At 45.7% G+C, this 25,747-nt stretch overlaps 1 protein-coding gene across 2 annotated transcripts in view; it reads right to left on the reverse strand.

Annotated features, from left to right (window-relative positions):
- LOC140650474 (protein Hook homolog 3-like) overlaps nucleotides 1-11,528 on the reverse strand; it is a 131,160-nt gene extending 119,632 nt beyond the window's left edge. For both annotated transcript variants that reach the window (XM_072858748.1, XM_072858747.1), the window contains exon 1: nucleotides 11,040-11,528. In XM_072858748.1, the coding sequence (XP_072714849.1) occupies nucleotides 11,040-11,096 (57 nt within the window). In that variant the 5' untranslated portion in view covers nucleotides 11,097-11,528. The remainder of the gene's footprint in view (nucleotides 1-11,039) is intronic.
- Between the last annotated feature and the right edge of the window lie 14,219 nt (nucleotides 11,529-25,747).

Raw genomic sequence — 25,747 nt, forward strand, 5'->3', positions numbered from 1 at the left:
TTCTCTCAGTAGCGCGTGTGTAAACAAATAGAAAGTATATATGCCATGGAAGATTTCAATAAAGGGTCTTCGATTTACCCCTCGATCGGAGTCCGTGCATCAATCCGCAACAAATGGCGCCCGAACAGGGGACTTGAAGTCTGCGAACAGGGACTTGAAGTCTGTGAACAGGAGACATGAAGCCTGTCTGGGTGGATCAGTGGCCCCTCACAAACAAAAAGATCCGCGCTCTGAATGATTTAGTGCAAGAACAGTTACAGCAAGGTCACATTGTTCCAACTACAAGTCCATGGAATACCCCTGTGTTTGTTATAAAGAAAAAAAGCGGTAAATGGCTATTGTTACATGACTTGAGGCAAATCAATGCAGTGATCAAAAGCATGGGGGCTTTGCAACCGGGACTCCCTTCTCCTACTATGATTCCTGCGAATTGGCCAATAATAGTGATGGACTTGAAGGATTGCTTTTTTACAATTCCTTTAGCGGCCCAAGACTGCCCTCGATTTGCTTTTTCGGTTCCCTCAATTAACAACAGCAAACCCATGCAACGATATCACTGGACGGTCTTGCCTTAAGGCATGAAAAATAGTCCCACAATATGTCAAATATGTCGCAAGAGCACTCTCTGGGGTTCGAGAACAATACCCACAAATACTAATATATCATTATATGGATGATATACTCATCTCTGGGGCTTCTGTAGACAATATACAGTTAGCAGTAAAAGACACAGTTCAAGCATTACAGAAATTTGGATTACAAGTGGCACCTGAGAAGGTTCAAAAGGAACTTCCCTGGTGTTACTTAGGGTGGAAAATCTTGGAATGCGCTGTTGAACCTCAGAGAGTGGCCTTGAAGTGGGAAGTCAGCACTCTAAACGATGTACAAAGAACACTTGGTGCCATTAATTGGATTCGACCCTTGCTGGGAATCACAAATGATACACTACAACCTCTCTTTGATTTATTAAGAGGTGATCCCGCACTAGATTCCAAATGTATACTGACTCCCGAAGCGAAGGAGGCCTTGGCTCACATCGAACAAGCAATACAGTCACGACAAGCCCATCGCGTCCATGACGGATACGGCCTCCAGCTCTATATCATTAACACTATTACCCAGCCGTTAGCTCTACTGGGGCAATGGGTAGCAACCAATAATGATCCTTTGCTTTTGATAGAATGGGTGTTTTTGCCATATCAGCCTGTGAAAACTATTACTACCAGAGTGGAAATGTTTGCGACGTTAATTCGTAAAGGGCGGAAACGTGCTGTACAGTTACGAGGTGAGGAAATGCATACAATTTACATTCCATTGACGAAAGAACATTTGGACTGGAGCTTAGCTAATAGCATACCGTTACAAACTGCTTTGCTAGACTATGCGGGAACACTTAGCATCCACATGCCAGCTCATAAATTATTTATGGAATTTAAAGACATTGAAATAGTTGCTCGACCCAGATGCAGCCCTGTACCAGTCTCTGGAATTACTGTGTTTACCGATGGGTCAGGAAAAACGGGCCGAGCAGTCATAGTTTGGAAAGAAGAGGAACATTGGAAGGAAGAGATCCATGTGGTTCAAGGCACTCCTCAAATAGTGGAATTAGTAGTAGTCATAAAAGCATTCCAAAAATGGAGTGAACCATTGAATATAGTGACTGATTCACAATACGTATGCGGGGTAGTCCAACGATTAGAGAAAGCATGGTTCAAACATGTTAATAACGAACAGCTGTTCTCTTTATTTAAACAATTATGGTATGAGCTAAATCGTAGGCAAAATGATTTTTATGTACTACACACCAGGAGCCATACAAATCTACCAGGTTTTATTGCGGAAGGTAACCGTAGAGCAGATCGCTTGACCGCTCCAGTTTGGGCAACCCCAGTACCACAAACTATAAAACAAGCCCAGCTATCCCATGAGTTTTTTCACCAGTCAGCTAAAGCACTAAGAAAACAATTCGGCCTCTCTTGGGATACAGCCCGCGCCATTGTACGTGCGTGCCCGGATTGTCAACCTTTTGCTGCCGTCCGCAAAACGGGGGTAAATCCGCGAGGTCTCTACGCATTACAATTATGGCAGACAGATGTCACTCATACAGCTGAATTTGGGAGACAAAAATGGGTGCATGTTTCTATCGATACTTATTCGGGTGCTTTATGGGCAACTGCAGAATCTGGAGAAAAAGCAAAAGATGTCATTCGACACTGGACTGCAGCTTTCGCAGCCCTGGGGGTGCCATCTACTATCAAAACAGATAACGGGCCCTGGGTACATTAGCCAGAAAACCCAACGCTTTTTACAGCTATGGGGTGTAGTACATCTAACAGGCATTCCACATTCCCCACAAGGCCAGGCTATTGTTGAACGCAGTCACCAAACCCTAAAACATACTTGAAAAACAAAAAGGGGGAATGGTGGGAGAAAGCCCCCAAGTACGGTTATGGAAAACAGTTTATACCTTAAATTATTTAGATATTAGGGAGGCCGCATTGGAACAGCGACCACCAATTGTTCGACATTTTTTAACTTTTGGTTCGACCGATAGGATAGATGTATCTAGCAAGGATGTTAAAGTGTGGGTAAGGTCTCTATAATCGGGACAATGGGAAGGACCTTATACATTAATAACATGGGGTCGAGGATACGCTTGTGTCTCCACAGAGCAAGGACCACGCTGGATCCCTGCTCGATGTGTAAGACCGGCCCTTGAAAAAGCGAATCATGAAGACACCGACAAGCCTGCCCTTGCTAATGACATGGGGACTGCTGACGCTGACGACCATAACAGCAGCGAACCCCATGTCAATGATAACCTGGAACAGTAGCAACATATGGGTGTCTTTAGTGCGAACGCTGAATCATTGTTAAAAACTGGGTTATTGGTTATTGGTATATTTTTTTGTATCTTGCTGTTTGTACCTTGTTTGCTGTCATGTGTTCAAGGAATGTTGCAGAAAATGGTGCAAAAAATATATGTTGTTGAAAAACAAAAAGGGGGAATTGAGGAGGAATTAGGCATTGTGGGAGTGAAAGGGTTAACAAGATTGAAGTACTGAGGGTTCGGGTCATGTCCAAAAAAAGGAGACAGTGCGTCTGGAACACCTTTGTTGTGGGGGAAGGAACTGCAGGGTTGCAGGGAGATAGCCAATTGTATTAGCTGAAGGGACGCATGGGGGGTGCATGGGGGGCGCATGGACAAGACATGTAGACCAATAGGAGTTCTCTCAGTAGCGCGTGTGTAAACAAATAGAAAGTATATAGGCCATGGAAGATTTCAATAAAGGGTCTTCGATTTACCCCTCGATCGGAGTCCGTGCATCAATCTGCAACACTTTGGTGATTGTTTTTCCTTGCAACTCACGTACCCACGCCTCTAGGGTCGAGGTAGGTTTTCCATCCCACTTCCTCATGTCGTCTGTGTGATCACGCAAGTAAAACCATAGGGTGCCCCGTGGTGTGTACCCTCTATATCCTCTCTCTTGAGCAGAGGAACGCTGATTCCTAATAGCTGAGATACTGGTCCATACAGGTGGAAAGTAGGACATATCCTCTTTGAGTTGCTGGACCTTCCCGGACAGTTTCTCCACAGCTGAGACAAGGGAGGAAGAGATATTTTCTCCGTATTCCTGGAGTTGGCTAGCCGCTTCATCCACCGTTGGACCCTCTCCTTCTTTCCAGGTCAGTATTGCCAATGAGTTGGCACACGACGATGGTGTACTCTGCACCAACTTCCACCACATGGGTCATGTGCAGTGGACTTCATGTGGATCTTTGGATAAATGCTCATTGTTCAGGTCACCATGAATCACCTCCAGCATGCCTAATTCCCTCAGGTACTGGATACCTCTCTCCATGGTGGTCCATTTGCCTGGGCGATATATAACATCTTCCTTGAAGGGATACCTTTCCTTCATTGCAGACAGGAGTCGCCTCCAGAGGCTGAGGGCTGGTGCCCCTTTTCCAATCGCTTTGTCAATGCCCCCTTCCCTAGAAAGGGATCCCAGCTGCTTGGCTTCCTTACCCTCTAATTCCAGGCTACTGGCCCCAGTATCCCAGCATCAGAGCAGCCAGGTGACAATATGCTCGCCTGGATGACGGCTGAAATCTTTTTGCATATCTTGCAGCTTGCTCAGGGATAGGGATCGGGTGGTTTTCATCTCGTTTACGAGTTCTTCCTCTTCCTCCTCCTCTCTTTGTGATGGTCCTGCTTTTTCATCCTCCCTTTCTAAAGGAGCTGACTTTCTCTTCCAAGATTTCTTCTTGTGTGTAGGGGCAACTGATACAGGCACGAGTTGGTTCCCTCTTTCAGCCGCAGTGCCTGTCGTGGGGAATGGAGCAACTGCAGTATCTGTCGCAGGGGGGGTTGGAGTAGCTGCGGTGCCTGTCGTGAGGGTTGGAGTAGCCGCAGTGCCTGTTACTTTTGTCGTCAGATCCAGAGACCTTCTCTTCCCCTTGAGGATTCTGAATAGTGTTGAACAGGGCTTGGTAGGCATGGGCCAGGCCCCAGCACATTGCAGTGATTTGTGTCTCTTTGGAATTGCCAGGGTGACAGCATACTTTTTCCAAATAGTCTACTAATTTTTCAGGATTCTGCACTTGTTCAGGGGTGAAGTTCCAAAACATTGGAGGTGCCCACTGTCCTGTCTACTTGCCCATGCTATCCCACACACCGTGCCACTCATAACTATCCAGCCTCGGGGCAGATCTCTGGATGATATTCTTAAATTATTTACTAACCTTAGACAAAACTGAAACAATATTCCCAAGAAATAGCAATAGAAGGATCTTAACTACCCAAGGATGTTGAAGATACTGAAAAGTTATGGTAATGAAGGAGGAAACATCATAGAAGAAGGTAGAGAAGGTGCCATTCTGTATTTCCTCCATTAAAAACCTGTCAGAGGAAGAAGTATAATTGTTAATTGTCTCCACCAGGTGGTACCCGGCATACAGTAATGGCTTCAGTACGAAACTCAGATACCAAATTAAGATCAAGGTCACTGTTTTAATAACAAATATCCCAGGCAAAACATCACTAATCACTGCAGAGCACAGCAAACTGCAAAAACCAACACCGATCTTTAACATGTACAGCAAAAAAAAGAGTATGGTGCAGATCAGGTAAACCAATATCGAGAACAGATGAATCAATATTGTGACCCGCAACTATTAGCAGATCTAAATTTCTTAATATGCTCTGGTTAATCTGTTATTATCTCAAAGCCTTCATGCCCCACGTTGGGTGCCAAAAAGGATGTCATGGTTTAGCTTCAGTTCAGCATGTAAGCACCACACAGCCGCTCGCTCACCCTCCCGCACCCGGTGGGATGGGGGAGAGAATCTGAAGAGCAAAAGTAAGAAAATGCATGGGTTGAGATAAGAACAGTTTAATAATTAGAACAAAAATTTAATAATAAATTGTAATGAGAAGGAAAACAACAAGAGAGCGAGAGAGGAACAAAACCCAAGGGGAAAAAAAACAAGTGATGCAATCGCTCACCACCTGCCAACCGACACCCAGCCAGTCCATGAGCAGTAATCGCTACCCCCCAGCCAACTCCCCCCCTCCGTTTATATACTGAGCATGACATCATACGGTATGGAATAGCCCTTTGGCCAGTTTGGATCAACTATCCTGGCTGTGTCCCCTCCCAGCTTCTTGTGCACCTGGCAGAGCATGGGAAGCTGAAAAGTCCTTGACTAGTGTAAGCACTACTTAGCAACAACTAAAACATCAGTGTGTTATCAATATTATTCTCATACTAAAATCCAAAACACAGCACTATACCAGCTACTAGGAAGAAAACTAACTCTATCCCAGCCGAAATCAGGAGAACTGCTAAGGCTTAGAACAATGAAATCTGATATGTTAGTAGTTCGGCTCCAATCCCTTGCTCAGTTTCACTTCATTTCCTGCTGCCCTGGCTGCCTCAAGAACCATCATGGCAATCTTCTGAAACAGCAGGAAATAAAGCCCTCTCAGGTGTTTAAAACCCTGAAAAAAAGTTATTCAGGAACATATACAACAATGCTCTAAATCCAAGAGATGAATGAAATCAAGCAATGCCATAATACAATCATAGAATGGTTGAGGTTGGAAGGGACCTCTGGAGGTCATCTTGTCCAACTCCCCTTCTCAAGCAGGGTCACCTAGGGCTGGCTGCCCAGGACCATGTCCAGACGTCTTTTGAATATCTCCAAGGAGGGAGACTCCACAACCACTCTGGGCAACCCCTTCCAGTGCTCGGTCATCCCCAAAGTAAAAAAGCTTTTCCTGTTGTTCAGATGGAACCTCCTGTTTTTCCGCTTGTGCCCATTGCCTCTTGTCGTGTCACTGGGCACCACTGAAAAGAGCCTGGCTCTGTCCTTTCTGCACCCTCCCTTCAGGTATTCATATATATCAGTAAGATCCCCCCTGAGCCTTCTCTTCTCCAGGATAAACAGTCCCAGCAATCTCAGCCTTTCCTCATAGGAGAGATTGCTCCAGTCCCTTGATCATCTTCGTGGCCCTTCATTGGACTCTCTCCAGTAGCTCTATGTCTCTCTTTTACTAGGGAGCCCAGAACTAGACACAGGACACCAGTGCTGAGTAGAGGGGAAGGATCACCTCCCTCCACCTGCTGGCAACACTCCTCCTAATGCTCCCCAGGATACCGTTTGCCCTCTTTGCAGCAAGGGCACATTGCTGGCTCATGTTCAACCTGGTGTCCACCAGGACCCCCAGGTCCTTTTCTGCAGAGCTGCTTTCCAGGTGGGTGGCCCCCAGCATGTACTGGTGCCTGGGGTTGTTCCTCCCCAGGGGCAGGACTTTGCCCTTCCCCTTGTTGAACTTCATGAAGTTCCTGTCAGCCCATTTCTCCAGCCTGTTCAGGTCCCTCTGGATGGCCGCACGACCCTCTGGCATATCAGCCATTCCTCCCACTTTTGTGTCACCAGCAAACTTGCTGAGGGTACACTCTGCCCTATCAGCCAGATTATTAATGAAGATGTTAATAGAATCACAGAATGGTTGAGACTATAACAGAACTCAAATAATAAACTTTAACATAACCAAAAATGGTGATGGGAGTATTAAAAAATAAAACAAAAACATTTATAGGTAAAGTGGCTTGATCTGGTTTAAAGATATCAAATATAGTAATCTCAGACATGCAATATATGAGACTTGAGGGATATTCTCATCCATCAAAAGCACAGGTTGTCAGAGAGGAGCAATTTCAGGTCACCTACATCGATGCCAGCAACACAGTTTAGGTTGAATAGTTTCTCAGTCCTCTTTGCAAAGCCTCATCTCTTCAAACCATTGACAAAACAGTTGTCAAGTACTTCATTATGGATGTGAATTGCTTTTACAAGCAATCCAGGAGGTTAAACCAGTTCTTAAGAACAAACAATTTTTCCAGCACAATGGATCTCAGATGACCAGTCTTTTCTAAATTGTAACAGCTCTTTTGCCATCTAAATGAGCAGTTTCCCAAGAATCATTATGGGACTTGAGGGAAGAGCCAGACAAAGAAAAGTTTTCTTTATTATATATTAGTATATATTACCCATTTCACTTGAGACTAAAAAAACCTCAAGGTCTTTTTTGCAAGTTTCATGTCTTGCAATTTAAGGGGAGATGCATCCCAGCCAATCAAGTGTAAAACCAGCTCAGCCAAAACAGTTTTTAAATCCAGGTAGGGCCAGAACAAAAGCCAATTCTGAATCACCTTTTTTTTTTTTTTTTTTAAATCGAACTGAGCCATTTTCAAAGCCACATTCACACAAAAATATTGAAATGGCCAAAGTAGCAAAAAAACCCCAATTCTAATGCCATTTAAGAATTATTTTAAAATATTTCTGCTAACCAAAACCAGAAGAAGCTAGGTCAGCATGCAAAGAATGGGGAAAAAAAGGGCATAGATTAGTTGGAATATTTAAATAAATGGTCTATGGGATGCTAGACTTCAGGGATACTGCTTGGTCCATCTCTATGGACCGCTCCTACAGAGATGGACAAGAATCCGTCTGCACAGATTCAATTTCATGATCAAGGAGTGTAAATACTTACTATTGCTTAAGAATGATCACATGCCCAAGTACATAATTCCTACAGATGGACAATGCCATAGAGCAGAATTAACATTTCAAATGTTGCTGTGAAAAGCCGAAATCAGGACTCAATAGTCGGGATGACTACTAAGCAGGTATTCTTTATTGCAGTGCTGGGCAGCACTGGGGATCACTCCGCCACAAGTGCTCTGCCAGGTTAGCACAACACATCAGTTCATATACAGAAAAATCATACATATTCATCAGATTTCCTGAAAAGGGAAGTTTTATGGTGATGAGTTCCCGGAATTCATTTACATAGTCCAAGCATGCGCAGTAAAATTAGGGTTAGGGTCTTTTCACCCTCCCGGTGGTCTTCCATAGTCTTCCTCACGTTGTCCGCTAATTGAACTTTGGACTTCCTTTGTCCATATATAGTCATTGAGTTAGCTCATCAGTCCTTCGGCCTCCGAATGTTACAAGGGGGTCGATTTAAGCTAGTTCTTTGGTGCTTATCTTCGGCACAATCGTCCTGAGTTCCTGTTATCAGTGATTTAATTAGGAAGCCTAACGAGCTTGCTCAAGGCCTGTTTAGTCTTATCAGGTAAGAAGTTACAGGAAATGTCCTATCATCAACTCTGCTCAGCAGGTAACTAAAACTATCTTTGCAGGGGAAGAGAACAAAAGAGAACAAGGATGCGAGTGAAACTCACAGTAAGGTCTTAGTCAGGGATTGTCAGGGATTTAACCCTTTCACAAACTTTCCCGTTGTTTCCTGTTCCTTGTCCCAAGGTGATTTTTTAAATGGTTCAGATTTGTAAAAAAAGTTCAAAAGTAACAATAAAGTTTACCACTGAACAAATTGATTGCCTCATCTTCAAATTTGAAACATGGCAGGGACAATCACTAGTTGGTTCCAATACTTTTCAGTGTCATGCAAGGAAAAAAAAAAAGGAAAAAAAATTTTTTCCTAACAGTTCACAAGCAGATTTCATCTAGATATACTGGTCCTCATCCCCTCCACAAACAAGAACCATTATTTTATTTTACTTCATATTTTATCAGCACTATCCCAACTTCTACTGGACCTGAGCACACACAGAAGTTGAGCAAGACAACAGTCCTTTAGAATATATAGAGCATTGTTTCTTATAATATTTAGCTGTAGAAAGAAGCCTCCCCTCCCCCAAAGAGGCCTTTGCCTCTAACTATGCATTTTGTTAGTCCTCTAGCTAGTTAGCAAATACTTTAATGTTATTAAATATTTTTAGCATCTCTGAAACTTTATTTAAATGAGTTTAAAACCAAATTTGAACAGCATATTTTAAATAACTGTCAGACTATTTCTAGTCCTAAAATCTCTTTAAGAATTATTGACACAGACTTTCATATAGCAGCTTTGCTCTAACAATACAAAGATATTTTAATTAAACTTAAAATTGGATAAGAAGTAGGATCAAGAGATCAGATCACTCTTAACAGACCACTATGATACAAGAGAAAAATAAATAATTGCAATAGCTCACAAGGATATCGGTTGCATGCAGATGATGGGAAGCACAGCAAGAGTTAATTTGTAGGTTATTTGAAAAGAGCCAAGAAGCAATTTGGGACTGGAGGGGGAGGTGGGGGGAAGCATACATAAAACAACTAAAGCAGGAGCACAGGGATGCTAGCAACACATAGCAACAGATCTCTTTCTATCACCCTCTTGTAAACCTTCCTTCCTTGCACCAGTCTTAAAACAAGCCTCTCACTTGGCTTTTCTTTCCCAGAGTTCATACACACGTGTATGCTTCCTCATGAAGCTAAGCAGTACTCATGTCTTCTCCAACATCTGCGGGGGAGGAGAGGGAAAAAAATCATAGAGAGCAAAAAGGAGGACAAATAACAACCTTGGTTAAGACACAAGAATTAGCAGGAATGCAAAGGAAAGAGAGACCCTGGTGCAGCTAGGGCATAATATAAACATCTCTTCCCATAAAATTCAGTCTTGTGTACATTCCAAGCTACCCACTCCCTTTTAACAGGTATTGGATGTCCCTTCCTTATCCACTTCGATTTTCACAGAGAAACCTAAATCATCATTTTCATACCCCCAATAATTTTCATGAACTTCACAGCTTACTCCAGCTCCCACCTTTTACAGGCTAAATTTCTAAAAGCCAAATGATTTATTATTGAGAATAAACAGAAATGTTCCACAATTTCATATAGTAGATATTTACTTAGCAATTTTCTTAATGTGTGTTTGGGAAGCCAATGATTCTAGTCAGCTAAACCAGCAAGTCAACTGCTAATGAAATGGCAGTTTCACAATTATGTTACAGTTACACAGGTATGTTCCATGTCTCAAAATGCAGAGTAGCTGCAAACACAGGTTTAATGTCCGGTAAGTTCTGGCTGTTCTGTGAGTAAAAGCACACCACGAAGCTGCTGATGCATGCAGTCCAGGTCGAATGCAGGCAAAGGTTAGGAAACACAGCACAAGAACTTTGCAGCCACGAACAGGGCAGGCACAAGACATGAGAGGCTGGGGACACACAATCAAAGCAATGGATAACAACTTGCCCACCAAGTCCAGGCACGCGACAGGAAGGAAATACACACCAGACTCTCCGACACACTGAAACCTGCTTACTCCTGTGCAGGCGCGCGCGGGGAGCAAGCTCCTTTGTTTTTCCCGGCAGAAGCAGAGTTAAGGCTATGGAGACCTCTACGTACGGAGGTTACGACTCCCCATCCCGCCCCGGGGCTTTGGTCAGGCGGGGCAGGTCCACCGGGGCTCCGCCGACCCCAGAAGGACTCAAACCCATCCGAGAGCGAGGGTGTGTCCTGGGACGCAGGGACTGCGGTGACGGACAGAGACCCCGGAGCCACCCGTAGAACCGCGGAGAGGAAGACCGGAGAGGGCGGACAGACGCGCAACGCAACGGATGCTTCCAGCCAGACTACCTTGCTCCAGGCGAGGCGGCCTACTGGGCCCAGGTACTCACCCATGTAAGGAGGCTCTCCCCAAGCTCGGCCCGTTCTAGGCTTTCCACGTTGAACATAGTGGAGCACAGTGATCCTGCAGCCACTAAGGTAACTGTTATAGGCTAGATCAGTAGCCAAAGTGGTACTCGTCGCCTTTTCACCTCGTCTCAAGTCAGGCTGCAGTGCAGATACGTCACTACGACCTACCAAAATCTGCCCGCTGGTTCCGCCTCCGTCACTGCTATACGTCACGCTAACGAGGGCGGGGCTAAAACTAGCAATGCAGTTATTGCAGTACTCCACAGAGAGAGGGTTACTTTCCTTTTGGTACTTAGGAAAAGGGGAGTTGGTGGCTCGGGATGTGGTATTGTTCGCTCGTTCGTTCGGAGGGTAAATCTGTCTTTTTCTCCGTTTACTAGGAAACTCTTTCCTTGGGCATGCGCCGTTTCTTTTTTTTCCGGTTTCGGGGGTAGGTTTGTCTGCCGTTCCGGGCAAGCCCTGCTACTGTGGGGGCACTCGCATTGCTCTGAGGGGGCCCTTGTGGGATTGGTGTCCCGGAGCACCAACATCCTGTCCCCAGGCAGTCTCTGAGCGCTGGTGGACTTCAGCTCTGCGGGGAAATGCAAGGGGTCTAGGCTCCTCAGGGAGGCCCCTAAAGGTGGATCGCATAGAGCACTCTACTCGCCACACTGTGCCGGTATGGCCTGGGCACCCTTGTGTTGACAAGTGCGAAAGGTGCGCTGCTTGTGTCTGTATGCGCATTTCAGCTGAGACGCTTATCTTATTGCATGCATATATTCTGCATAAGAGACCTTAGGAGGTCACTAGTGATATTTAACTGATATTGGAGCACATGCCTTAGCAAAGATGATGCTATGGTTACTTTTTCTTTTAGAGTTTGCAATGGCAATTTTTGTTGATTAAAAAGTAAGTTCCTTAAGAGGGCTAGAAGTCCTCTGAAGAAGTCTTCCACAGGTTGACTTCACTTGCCTTATATCTCACCTTTGCTGTAGTCCTACAGTCTGAATGCATAAGTAGGAACTGATTTAGTGGGTCTCTGACAGGTTGCTCATAGGGTTAGGAGGGAATCTGTGCTATAATCTAACTTCCAGTAATCTCCAACTTCAATAATGTGGTTTTGTGAGGATACTGCACCCAAAAAAATTCACTTACTAGTAAGTAATATAGTTTGACATGTGGAAGGAGTAGCCCTTAAAAGGAGATTTTTTTTTTCTCATCTGAAAAAGGACATTAACTTTCTCCTAGTAAGATCCTGCTTATCCACCATTAGATCATGTTTGCTTTTCAAAAGGGGGGGGGGGGTGTAAGGGTATGTGGAAGATGAGAGCATCTGTTTTATTGAGGTTATCCAAACAAGGACCTTTTCAATGCCAAAGCAGATAATAAGTAAAGGGGGAAGCAATAAAGATCACACAGAGACACAAACCTGATAGACAAGGGATAACAGACACAATGCCAAAAACCAAAAGTCTTCAATCACTGATTGATGGGATATTCAAGGGGGTCCTGTGGGACTATGCAAAACATTAAGGAATTTTTAGGGGAAGGGGGTAGGGGAGGAACAAAGGGGGGAAATAGAGACGAGGGGATATAAAAGCGCCAGTCGCATGTAAACTATGGCTGGTCAGTGCACTTGTCTGACGAGCCCTGTGCCTGATCACTGCAGTCTGTACTATTTTCTTATTAAGCCCTTTCTTAGCTATCTCTCTGTCTACCCCATGTGTATGTATGCTGCAAAGACTAAGTGCCAGCTACTGGTGAGATGGGCGTGAGTGGATTTGGTGCCAGCAACTGGAGTCAGACTGGGGGTGTAGGTGCCCCGTGGCCTGTGGTGTCAGCAGCTGGAGTGAGTGGGAGTCTTAGGGCCAGCAACTGGAGCGGATGGGGGTCTCAGCATCAGTAATTTGAGGGGCCATGGGTCTTAGGTGTGTGTGTCCTTGGGTCTTAGGAGTGTGTGTCTGGGATGCCAGCTACTGGAGGGGGCGGGACTGGCGCAAGTGCATTCAGGGCCAGCAATTGAATTCAGACTGGGGGTGATGGAGCTGGCAACTGGAGCAGGTGAGGGTCTCGACTCCAGCCACTGGAACGAGACCAGTGTGTGTCCCAGGTGCAGCTCCTAGGGGGCCAGGGTGAGTGAAGCAAGTGAGGGTCTTGGTGCCAGCAGCTGGAGTGGGGCCATGGGTCACAAGCTGTGATGCCCCAACAGAGGAGCATCCGGGATTTCTTTCCGATTCCAGGACTAACCAAGAAATCACTCAGAAGAAATGTATGCCAAGTGAAAAAGTAAAAAAAAGTAAAAAGTTTATTTAGTTCTTCTCTACTGCAACTAGATATATATTTACAGTTGATCAATGCTTTAAGGCCTTATTTCAAATAACAAGGGTGCATGAATTATCGCTATCGCCCATGTCCTATGAGCCACCCCTCTGGTATTAGTTTCCCCCGGAATGGGAACTGCGCCAGGTCGAATCGCATCTTCCCTAGCAGTTGGCATCAGGGGCATCCCTGCTGATGGGTGGGTTGTTGGTCCGCAGGCCAGCTGACAGTGAGTCCAAGTCCACACAGAGAGTATGTAGCTTTTTTCTTTATTCCTTTCTTACGCCCCATGCTTGGCCCTTTCAAACCAATCAGGCGTGAATCTAGTACTGATGAGCTCCTGCTCAGCTCATGTTCCAATTACAATCGAATATTCAAGGTCCTTCCCTTTTTTGGCTATTCCGTTAGTTCTTATCACCTATTGTAATCCTTGAGCTTGTACAGACTTGCATTTTTCACTTATCTCTGTTTGTGTGAGTCTGTGGTGTCAGCTTGCTCAACAGAATGGGGGGGGGGGGGGGGGTGAACTGCCAGGCCACAGCCTGTCACGGCAGTCAACCTACACAGTGCAATGACTCGAGCCGTGAAATACCCAGGAATTCTACCCTTCAAGAGCACCCCAAAGGTAGTTCCTTCTTGATGGGCTAGGCCATCCCAAGTCCTGCCCTTGTCTGTGCAACACCTGTCACAAGCCCATGTGCCTGGTGCCAGCTGCTGGGGGGAGGCTGGAGTGTCTGTATCTTCCCCAAAGCTGGTGTTTGTGGGTGTGTGTTCTTCCTTTGAAGCTTTGCCCATTTTTCCAGCTGAAGGATATAAAATGTATAGAACAGGCAGATAAAATGCATGACATAGCTCCTATTTATCCAACTGGCTTCTTATTGCTCTAAGGGTAACTGAAATGCAAATACTGGTGGGGGTTTTTTCTGTGTAAGTGATGTAAATTAGGTTTCTCAAAAGTATGCTCTCAGCCTAACTGCAATGAGGGGGTCTGTACTAGCTAATACTCCTGATAAAATGGTTTTATTACACTCCATATAAACAGACTGCACTTAAAACACATCAAATTGATAAGGCTCTCATGCCCAAGTAAGATATATGTTTACAATCCCCAGATTAAGGTATCTGACTGATTTAAAAGGTCTTAAATGACTGGGCTATGATCTAAAGAATTGCTGTTGTGTGAAAATAATGTGCAGTCCTCTGCAGCAAGCTCTCTATTTAATAAAATTCAGATGATTACACTTGCTTTGACCCCCCCTTTTCCCCCAAGCAGTGATTAATCTGTAGTCTCAATATTTAGTGTGTCTAAATATGAAATATGCATATATATTTCTGTGTATATCTGTATTGGGTTTACATGGCAAGGTTTTGGTAGCAAGGTGGGCTGCAGGGGTGGCTTCAGTGAGAAGACACCAAAAGCTGCCCCCATTTCCAACAGAGCCAGTTCCAGCCGGCTCCAAGACAGACCCACCGCTGGCCAAAGCTGAGCCAATCAGTAATGTTGGTAGCTGTGATAACATATTTAAGAAAGGGTAAAAAACACTGTGCAGCAGCTGGGAAAGAGGAGTGAGAAAATGTGAGAGAAGCAACCATGCAGACACCAAGGTCAGTGAAGAAGGGGGGGAGGAGGTGCTCCAGGAGCCAGAGCGGAGATTCCCCTGCAGTCTGTGGTGAAGACCCTGGTGACTCATGTTGTCCCCCTGCAGCCCATGTAAGACCATGGTGGAGCAGATATCCACCCTGCAGCCTATGGAGGACCCCACACCAGAGCAGGTGGATGTGCCTGAAGGAAGCTGCAGCCCATGGAGAGCCCACACAGGAGCGGGCTCCTGACAGGACCTGTGACCCCATGGGGGACCCACACTGAAGCAGTCTGTTCTTGTAGGACTGCACCCCATGGAAAGGACCCATGCTGGAGCAGTTCTTGAAGAACTGCAGCCTGTGGGAAGGACCCACGTTGGAGAAGTTTGTGAAGGACTGTGTCCCATGGGTGGGACCCCATGCTGGAGCAGGGGAAGAGTGCGAGGAGGAAGGAGTGGCAGAGATGAAGCATTATGACCTGACCGCAACCCCCATTCCCCATCCCCCTGTGCCACTTGGGGGAAGGAGGTAGAAGAGTTGGGAGTGAAGTTGAGCCTAGGAAGAAGGGAGAGGTGGGGGGAAGGTGTTTTTAGATTTGTTCTTATTTCTCACTGTCCTACTCTGTTTAATTGGCAATAAATGAAATTAATTTCCCCAAGTTGAGTCTGTTTTGTCCATGACGGTAATTGGTAAGTAATCTCCCTGTCCTCATCTCAACCCACGAGCTTTTCATTGCATTTTTTTCCCCTGTCCTGTTGATGGAGGGGGAGTGATAGAGCAGCTTGGTGGGCACCTGGAGACTAGCCAAGGTCAACCCAACACAGTATTATTACATTTTAGGCGTGGAATGGCTAGTCACCAAGCAGAAGTTAACAGTTTGAAGTTACATAATGATTCAGTTATAGAAGGAATAAATTACCAAGTGTTGATGGTAGTTGTGCTGAGTTTCACTTTCATTGCTGCTCTGGTATATGCACTTTTAAGGTGAGAATATAATATTGATAGGAATTATCAATATGACTATAGCTCAGTTTGTCAAATTTAAATTTGTTCTATTAAATCAAATTGCATTTATTGCATATTTGCATATTGCAAATTGCATATTAAATCAAAATGCAATCAAATTGCATTAGCTCTCATTAGAGAATGAGAAAGAAGAACCCCCAGATGGGAGGATGAATGGGTCCCCTTAGCATGATGTTTGACCTGAATGCATTATCCTATTGCAGGGATTATGAGAAGGTGAGGGCAGAGAATCCTAGGGTATTGGGAGACCAATTACAGAAAGGGTTGAGCACATATAAGGGGAGAAGGGAGAAACACACTGCTTGAATGTAGGGTTGTACATTTGCATGATGGGTTGTAGTGGAAAAAGTATGGAAACTGGAGAAAGAGACATATGATTTGGAAAACAAAGCAAGTGTATTAGAACATAGTAATGGGTTGTCAAGAGAAGTTCTGAGAACTGCCCAGCAAGATCAGGATATAGTGCAGCAAAATGCAAAGAGTGCAGTGGTGGAGCTGGCTCACCAAAGGGCTGGAGCACTGGGATCGGGACATCTGGTCTTCCTCCTCTCCCTCCGAGGATGAGGGGAACAGCCCATGTCACAGTTATTAAGAAGAACAAAAGGCAGAGGGGTCAGATGGGGCCACACCAGTGGTTGACCAAGGCGTGCAACTGGGTAGGGTGGGACAAGGCAATCTGGCTGCTGCTGCAGAGCTCAGGCAGCCCCAGCAACACATCACCACTTATCCCTACACCCTGCCAGAATTGTGCAATCTGGGCAGGGGACCACAGGTGGCAAATATGAAGGAGTGATCGCATGGTTGTTGTGGTGCTGGGACAGCAGAGCCAGAGGGGTGAAACTTAGATCCCCCTGGCAGGGGATGCCACTATGGATGGGGTAATTCATTGTGGGGGAAACTTGTGGGAGGCACTGATGCTGTGAGTGGGGGCCCAGTACCCACAAAAGGAAGATTTGCTAGGACAGCAGGACCAGAGCCAATGGCAGAACCCTGAAGAGGGTATATATGCTTACTGAGAGAAAGAGCAGTAATGCAAGTGGTATATGGACTCAACCCCGACCCCAGTCCAGACCACCAACAAATTATGGAAGAAATGCAGAGGAAAGTAGTGAAAAAGGGACCCCCATGGTTGGGAGCTGTTCTTTACAGTGCCCAAGTCCCCAGGATGAGGGTAGAAGAGGCTGTTCAAGTGATCCACTGCACAAGCAAAGCCTTACCTGATGGCAAAGGGAGGATCAAAAAAAATTGCAGCATTAACCCAACAAAGGATGGGAAAGGAAACAAAAGATGGACAAAAAATTGACTTCACGTGGTCTGAAGAGTAATGGAGTCTGACAACACGTTATAAAACAAAGCTTTATTGAGGCAGTAAGAAAGAAGAGCAATGACATGCCCATACGGTGACTCACCCAATCACTGATAGCAAACACAGGATCATAAGCGATGCCACGGCTCTGGTGGACTGCCAGGGACACTTGGTGTCCAGATCATCTGACAGCAACAGCCAATCATGCAAATGTCTTTTGAATGTGGGCAAGAGTCATGCTGCCCCTTGGCTTCACCAATGGCAGTGTGATTTGAGAGAATCATACCTTACATGGAATGCGGGTGGCATCCTGCCTACACTGATGATGTTGGTCAAGGGGCAGGGTGTCAGGGGGCAGAGAGCGGGGGGGTCAGCAGTCTGTCTACAATGCTGCTGATATTGGTCAAGGGGCAGGGTGTCAGGAGGCATGGTGTCACCTCATCAGAAGGAAATTTTTGAGATGACTCAAAGATCATGGGGAAGAAATGGAGAAGTGTCACAAATGCCTGACTGCCGAGGTAGCAGCCCAAGCCGAGGAGTTAGATGAACAGATCAAGGAACAGCAGAAAACAGAAGCAGACACCAAAGGAAGCTACAGGCTGTCATGGTTTAACCCCAGCTAGCAACTAAGCACCACACAGCCACTCGCTCACTCCCACTCCAGTGGAATGGGGGAAAGAATCAGAAGAGTTAAAGTGAGAAAACTCGTGGGTTGAGATAAAGATAGTTTAATAGGGAAAGCAAAAGACGCACACGCAAGCAAAGCAAGGAATTCATTCACTACTTCCCATCAGCAGGCAGGTGTTCAGCCATCTCCAGGAAAGCAGGGCTCCATCACGCGTAATGGTTACTTGGGAAGACAAATGCCATCACTCCGAACATACCCCCCTTCCTTCTTCTTCCCCAGCTTTATATACTGAGCATGACGTCGTATGGTATGGAATAGGCCTTTGGCCAGTTTGGATCAACTATCCTGGCTGCGTCCCCTCCCAGCTTCTTGTGCACCTGGCAGAGCATGGGAAGCTGAAAAGTCCTTGACTAGTGCAGCAACAACTAAAACATCTCTGTATTATCAACACTGTTTTCAGCACAAATCCAAAACATAGCCCCATACCAGCCACTATAAAAAAAATTAACTCTACCTCAGCTGAAACCAGGACACAGGCCAACCCCTCCTTGAAGGGAATCTTGCAAACAGGTGCTTAGTGAGATGTGTGAAATCGACTCCCTGCAATGAGGGTGCCCCACCTCCACCCAGGAGAAGGAAGGGGACAACCATATTTATTGGACAGATTGGGTATAGTGGCCTGGTACATGCAATCCCATCAAGCATGAAGCTCTCATTAACACCGGTGCCCAATGCATCCTATTACCCTCAACCCAAATAGAAGGGATATCTGTTGTCATCGCTGGATTGACTGGGGATGCGACCAAACTAGTTGTGATGTATGGACAAATTAGTCTTAATGGTGACTGGTAGGAACATGTGCCCATTGTGGCAGGCCCAGAAGTCCCAAGAATTTTAGGAATAGATTACCTGAGGGGCAGATACCACAAAGACTCATAGGGACATCAATGGGCCTTTGGCATTGCTGCTGTAGAGGGAGCCCTTGTCTTATCTAAACTCTGTAGACTAACTAAATTGGAGGCGGTGGGCCTTTTGCATGTCCCCAAACAACATGTACCAATAGCAATGGAGGTTGTCAACTAAAACCAGCATCAAACCAATTGGGATGTTTGAACCCCCGTTTGAACACTGAGAGAAGCAAGAGATTGTAACACAAACTCATTCCCTCTACAATAGACTGATATGGCCTGCAAAAAAAACCAATGGGGAGTGAATGATAGATTATAGAGCCCTAAATGAAGTGACCCCACCTTTAGCTGCTGCTGTCCCAGATGTGTTCCAGTTGCAGTTGGAACTGGAGACAAAACAAGCAAAATGGTAAACCACCATTGACATAGCCAATGTCTTCTTTTCTATTCCCATAGTGGAAGAATGTAGACCACAGTTTCTTTCCACCTGGGAAGGAATCCAGTACACCTGGATTCAATTACCCCAGGGATGGAAGCATAGTCCCACGATTTGCCATGGACTGATTCAAGAGACCCTAGAGAAGGGCAGTGCCTCAGAACACCTACAGTACATCAGTGACATCATTCTCTGGGGACAAACAAATGAAGAAGCATTTGAAAAAGGTCTAGCTGTTATTGAAATCCTGCTGGAAGCAGGGTGTGCAATTGTGGTGGGTTGAACTTGGCCAGCTGCTAGGCACACATCCAGCTGCTTTCTCACTCCCCTTCCTCAACAGGACAGTGGGATAAAATTGAATGAAAAGGCTCATGGCTCAAGATAAAGACAGGGAGGTCACTTGTCAATTACCGTCATGGGCAAAACAGACTAGACTTGAGGAAAATTAATTTAATTTATTGCCAATTAAAATAGATTTACATAGTGATAAACAAAGATTAAAAAACCACAAAACCACCCTCCCCCCATCTGCCTTTTTTCTCAGGCTCAACTTCACTCCTTCATTCCCAACTCTTCCACCCCCCCCACCAGCACAGGGGGGGTGGGGGGTGGTGACGGTCAGTACATAACAGTTCCTCCCTGCTGCTCCTTCCTCACACTTTTCCCCTGCTCCAGCATAGGTCCTCTCCACAGGCTTGTCGTAGTTTAACCCCAGCCGGCAACTAAGCACCACACAGCCACTTGCTCACTCCCCCCTGGTGGGATGGGGGAGAGAACTGGAACTGTAAAAGTGAGAAAACTCGTGGGTTGAGATAAAGACAGTTTAATAGGGAAAGCAAAAGCCACGCACAAAAAGCAAAATAAGGAATTCATTCACTACTTCCCATCGGCAGGCAGGTGTTCAGCCATCTCCAGGAAAGCAGGGCTCCATCATGCGTAATGGTTACTTGGGAAGACAAACGCCATCACTCCGAACATCCTCCTCTTCTTTCTTCTTTCCCCCAGCTTTATATACTGAGCATGATGTCATATGGTATGGAATATCCCTTTGGTCAGTTGGGGTCAGCTGTCCCAGCTGTGTCCCCTCCCAACTTCCTGTGCACCCCCAGCCTGCTCGCTGCTGGGGTGCTGTGAGGAGCAGAAAAGGCCTTGACTCTGTGTAAGCACTGCTCAGCAGTAACTAAAACATCCCTGTGTTATGGACACTGTTTTCAGCACAAATCCAAAACATAGCCCCATACTAGCTACTATGAAGAAAATTAACTCTATCCCAGCCAAAATCAGCACAGGGCTGCAGTCCTTCAGGAAAAATCTGCTCCAGTATGGGTTCTCCATGGACTGCAATTCCTTCAGGAAATATCCATCTGCTCTGGCATGGGGTCCTTCATGGGCTGCAGTGTGAATATCTGTTTCAGCATGGCCTCTTCCACAGGCTGCAGGGAAATACCTGCTCCAGCACCTGGAGCACCTCCTCCTCCTCCTTTTTTTCTGACCTTGGTGTTTGTAATACTCCTCACATTTTTTTCTTCACTCCTCTGCCTGTCTGGTGTTTTTTCCTTTTCTTAAATATGTTTTCACAGAGGTACCACCAGCTTTGCTGATCGGTTCAGCTTTGGCCTGTGGTGGGTCTGTTGCGGAGCTGGCTGGAACCAGTTGTGTCCAGCACAGGGCAGGCCCTTACCTCTTCTCACAGAGGCCACCCCTGCAGCCTCCCCCCCCCCCCCACCTTGCCATGTACAACCAATACAACCATCAAGAAGTCTAAAGTCAAAGGACCCTCTACAGAAACACAATTCCTAGGTGGGTGGATGGAAGACTGCAAACACCTAGGGAAGCAATAGAAAAGATTAGTATGTTTGCTGAACCCACCAACTAAAAGGAAACTCAAACTTTCCTTGGAATAGTCAGATTCTGGTTGATGCACATTCCTGGATACAGTCAGCTTGTGAAATCACTGTATGTCCTGACCCAGTGAAATCAGTTTGAGTGGGGACCCAAGCAACAGCAAACTTTCCAACAAGTGAAGCAAGAAGTACCACGGGCAGTAGCTCTGGGCCCTAGCTAAACTGGTGACAGAGTACAAAATATCCTATATATTACCTCAGGAGATGTGGGAATCTCCTGGCATGTGTGGCAAAGGAGCCCTGATAAAATTCAAGGCTGACCACTGGGAATTTGGAGCCACAGCTACCAAGGATCAGAAGCTAACTACACACCCCAAGAGAAAGAGATCCTTGCCACCTATGAATGTGGAAGCACCGAGCAGCACCTGAAATATTAGGAACAGAACAACCACTTACATTAATGTCCTGATTGCTGGTACTGCACTGGATGTTCAAAGAAGGGGTGCAGGCAGCTCCCACTCAGTACTAGTGATTATGCCATCTGCATGGCCTTGCCTTTATCTACAAATGCAGCAAGAAGTTCTCATGAGAATATCCTTTCTGTTTGACAGTAGAAATGATAAAAAGAAATGTTTTCTTGCAAGAAAATCCTATAATAGCTCGAATGACCAAAAGGGGAAAATCTCTTCTGTGGACAGGGTCTGCCCAGCATGCTGCCCATGAATTGGGGTCTTGTTTGATGCTATACCGCTCAGGGTTTCTACCTTCTAAAGGGACATAAGATGATCTATACTATTCTCTCCTTATAGTGTTAGCTCTGATAAATAGCATTTTAAATTATACCTTACAGAGTCTGAGTGCCTTTCTTACTGGGATCGTAACAGATCAGCACCTCCCGGTGCAAAACACAAGCATGGGAAAATAGAGGGAAAAGGGGATAAAAGTGGCTGATTGATTTAGCAGTTCTCTCTGCTAAAAAACAAGTACAGTGACCGTTTCTGTCCCCAAAGAGCTACTTAAACAGAATACTGACTCTGCTGCCTGCTTTCCATTTCCTATTCCTTTTTATACAATTCCTGCAACCCTACACAATCTCTCAAGTCTTCTTTCCTCTATCCATACCCAGCACCTGTTTCTACCCATTTTACCCTCAGAGACACACACACACACACACCCCCCGGCTCCAAGGACACTTCACCTACTCACCAGCTAGTCCAGCTTGATATTCACTAGTGATGACACACTGACATACACACCCTCACTCACTCCAGTTGTGGGCACCAGAAACACACAGACACGTGATCCATGGTCAGATGCAGTCTAAGTTGCTGCCACTTAGACCTCCATACACACACATGCACACAGAATAGAGAGCCTCCCCCTTGTTAAGAACCAACATCAGCAGATCACAAAGAAAGACTCTCTGACAATGGAAAAGTATTGTGACCCAAGGGAATGTTGACCTAGCGATGAACTCAAGGTTCTCAGAACAGCAACTGGCCAGAATTCAGTATAAAACCACTCCACCTGCATGGGACATCAGTTTAGAACAATGAAGATTAACACATGCCACTGACGATACGTCCACACCACCTGCACAGGACAAGCACGTACTGATTACACGAACAATAGTAACTGATTAGCCCACACCTTAACATGGGTGATTTGATTGGTCTATACAACTTTATTGTAACATATATAAACCCTGCCTTCCTCAATATTGGCGTCCCCCAGCCATTAGGCTGGGGCACTGCATGAGCATTGCTTAAGAAAAAAATCCTTTGTAATTCTATACTTTGACTGTCCTTTGACTCTCTCCTCGGTCAGCGGTGGACTCATGAGGGACAAAGTGTGGGTTCGAGTCCCACCAGAAAGAGGCGCGCTAGTGGGCTCAAGTCCCACCAGAACTCCTGGCGTGTTAGTGTGTTCAAGTCCCACTAGAAGGGAAGTGGGTTGAACTCCCACTGGAATTCCCTTGACACAGGCAAAGAGTTAGAAATAGAAATTAATGAGAAGACAGGACAGACTGCACTGATCAGGCACAGGGTATGGCCAGACAAGCATACTGTTTTGTATTGGGTTTATGTGGCAAGGTTTTGGTAGCAGAGGGGTTGCAGGAGTGGCCCCTGTGAGAAGAGACCAGGGGCTGCCCCCATGCTGGACAGAGCCAGTTCCAGTTGGCTCCAAAATGGACCCATCACTGGACAAAGCTGAACCAATTAGCAAAGCTGGTGGTGCCTCCGTGAAAACATATTTAAGAAAGGGTAAAAAACACTGTGCAGCATTTGTGATAGAGAGGAGTGAGGAAAAAAAGTGAGAGGAAACAATCCTGCAGACACCAAGGTCAGTGAAGGAGGAGAGGAAGGAGGTGCTCCAGACGCTGGAGCAGAGATTCCCCTGGAGCCTGTGGGAAGCCACAGTGAAGCATATATTCCCTGCAACCTGTAGAGGACCCCACACTGGAGCAGGTGGATATGCCCTGAAGGAAGCTGCAGACCACTGAGAGACAATGCAGGAGCAGGCTCCTGGCAGGAACTGGAGCCCATGGAGAGGAGCCGAAGCAGGAGCAGGTTTTCTGGCAGAAACCGCGGCTCATGGAGGACTGACGCTGGAGCAGTTTGTTCCTGAAGGACTGTACCCCATGGAATGGACCCATGCTGGAGCAGTTCTTGAAGGACTGCAGCCCATGGGAAGGACCCACGCTGGAGCAGGGGAAAAGTGTGAGGAGGAAGAAGTGGCAGAGACCAACTGTTATGAACAGACTGCAACCCCCCATTCCCCATTTCCCCCTGTGCTGCTGCCTGCACCTACCCAAAATGAGCTTCTCTGCACGAGATTGCCCGGACAGGCTGGACCCTCACCAGGGATGCCTGGCTGATTCCGGACTCTGTGACGTCAATCATCTTTGAAGTGAGACTTTTTCCATTGTTGATTAGCCCACTTCTGGGAGCGGTTTGGTGAGTGTCGTACCAGTAACACTTCACTTAATATATTTATAGGTGTGTGCACAGGTAAAGGTTCATAAGTATATACTTGCTTCACTAGTTGGAATTCGGTAATATCTTCTAATATACATATATTTACTTTACTCTTGTAATATATATACACTTTCTTTCCTAGTGGTAATTTTGTAGTAACTTGTAGTGTGTGTATATATATATATATATTTTTACTAGTAGTAGTTTTATAGTAATTTGTAATAAAGAAATTCTCAGAAACCCAGACCTCTGTGTCCTTGTGTATTGCGGAATCCTGAGAACCCCATGGTCATGATCTGTACACACCCGCAGGTTGGGTAACCCTCATAGGTCATGACTGTGACTGCTACAGTATGTCCTGTGTTCGTCCTGTGTCTGTGTGTGTGTGTCTCTGGGACACGCGTTCAGCTTTGCTACTGGTTGAACCTGCAAACCGGAAAGTGGCAGCTGCATCCCTCAGCCTGGGCGTTGACCCCGGGTCCCCAGGGGCTGGGCTGGGCTCCAGAGGCTGGGCAGAAGGAGTCCTGGGCCAGAGCTGCTGGAAGAGGCAGCCACTCCTAACATTCTTTAACAGTTTAGTAGCCAGCAGGATCTGGTCGAGTTGTGAGTATTCCCAAGATTGTGTGTATATTATTTGTATGTGAGGGGAGAATTGATCCTTTGCTAATGCGCCTACAGTGATAAATTTGTAACCAACCTTCTAGAGCATTATCCAGGTGTCAGCTTAAACCATATATATATGTATATATTTTGGAATAAAATAGAAATACTATAGGAGTTAGTAGTAGTTAAGAAGGGATCACAGTTAGGAGTAGAAACTAGCATATGAGAAAGAATTGTAGAATCTTCAAGGTAATAGATAATGCTCAGGCCGGATAAGAGGGTACGGGCACTGCATACTTCACTAACAAGCATATGTTTCTCCTCAAAGAATGCAAAGCTGTAACACTTCAAGGACCAATAACAAGAACATCCTCCTACAGGGAAAGTCGTAAAGATGAAGGGACGCCACAACAACCATGAAAACAACAGGAATAACAGTAACTAGGGGAAAAGTAAAGACAGCAAGGGGAGATTGTGACCACCGACCCAACTGAAGGACAAAAGGACTACCCCCCCACACCCCTTGTGAGCATGCGCAGTGAATTAAAATCACACTGTGACCTTAAATCGAAGCGGAGAAACTACAGACCAATGGAAGAAGAGGATGCTTAGTCAGTCTAATGATTATGTATTAGATAGGTGTGGTGTGTTAACTTTCATGTATAAATATTGACAAGAATTACAGTAGGTGTGCTTGATTTGTGGAAATATTCCACCTTGCACCCTGCGCAGAATAAAACGATGTCTCCCCTCTAAACATACTTCGTGTGTTTCGGGAGTTATTTTATAAAACAGGCAACACAGGCACCTAAAAGGACCTGTGCTAGTAAATTCATGGGTTAATTGGAACAATTGGATTGGAAAGAAAGATGTTTACAGAACATTAAAAGGTGTAAATGCCTCAAACCGCAGGCCTAGTGACACGAATTTGTAGTTTGGGGGATGAAGAGAGTCGCTTACCAGAGTATGTGCAAGACCTCCTGTAAGTAACAGATTACTTCCAACTATGAAATCAATAAATGATATCCACTATCAAGCAGGAGGAAACCTGAGAGAATCAGGCTAAAGCTGAGCTCTCTAC

This window comes from Ciconia boyciana, chromosome 4, assembly GCF_034638445.1.
Source record: "Ciconia boyciana chromosome 4, ASM3463844v1, whole genome shotgun sequence".
NCBI classification, from domain to species: Eukaryota; Metazoa; Chordata; class Aves; order Ciconiiformes; family Ciconiidae; genus Ciconia; species Ciconia boyciana.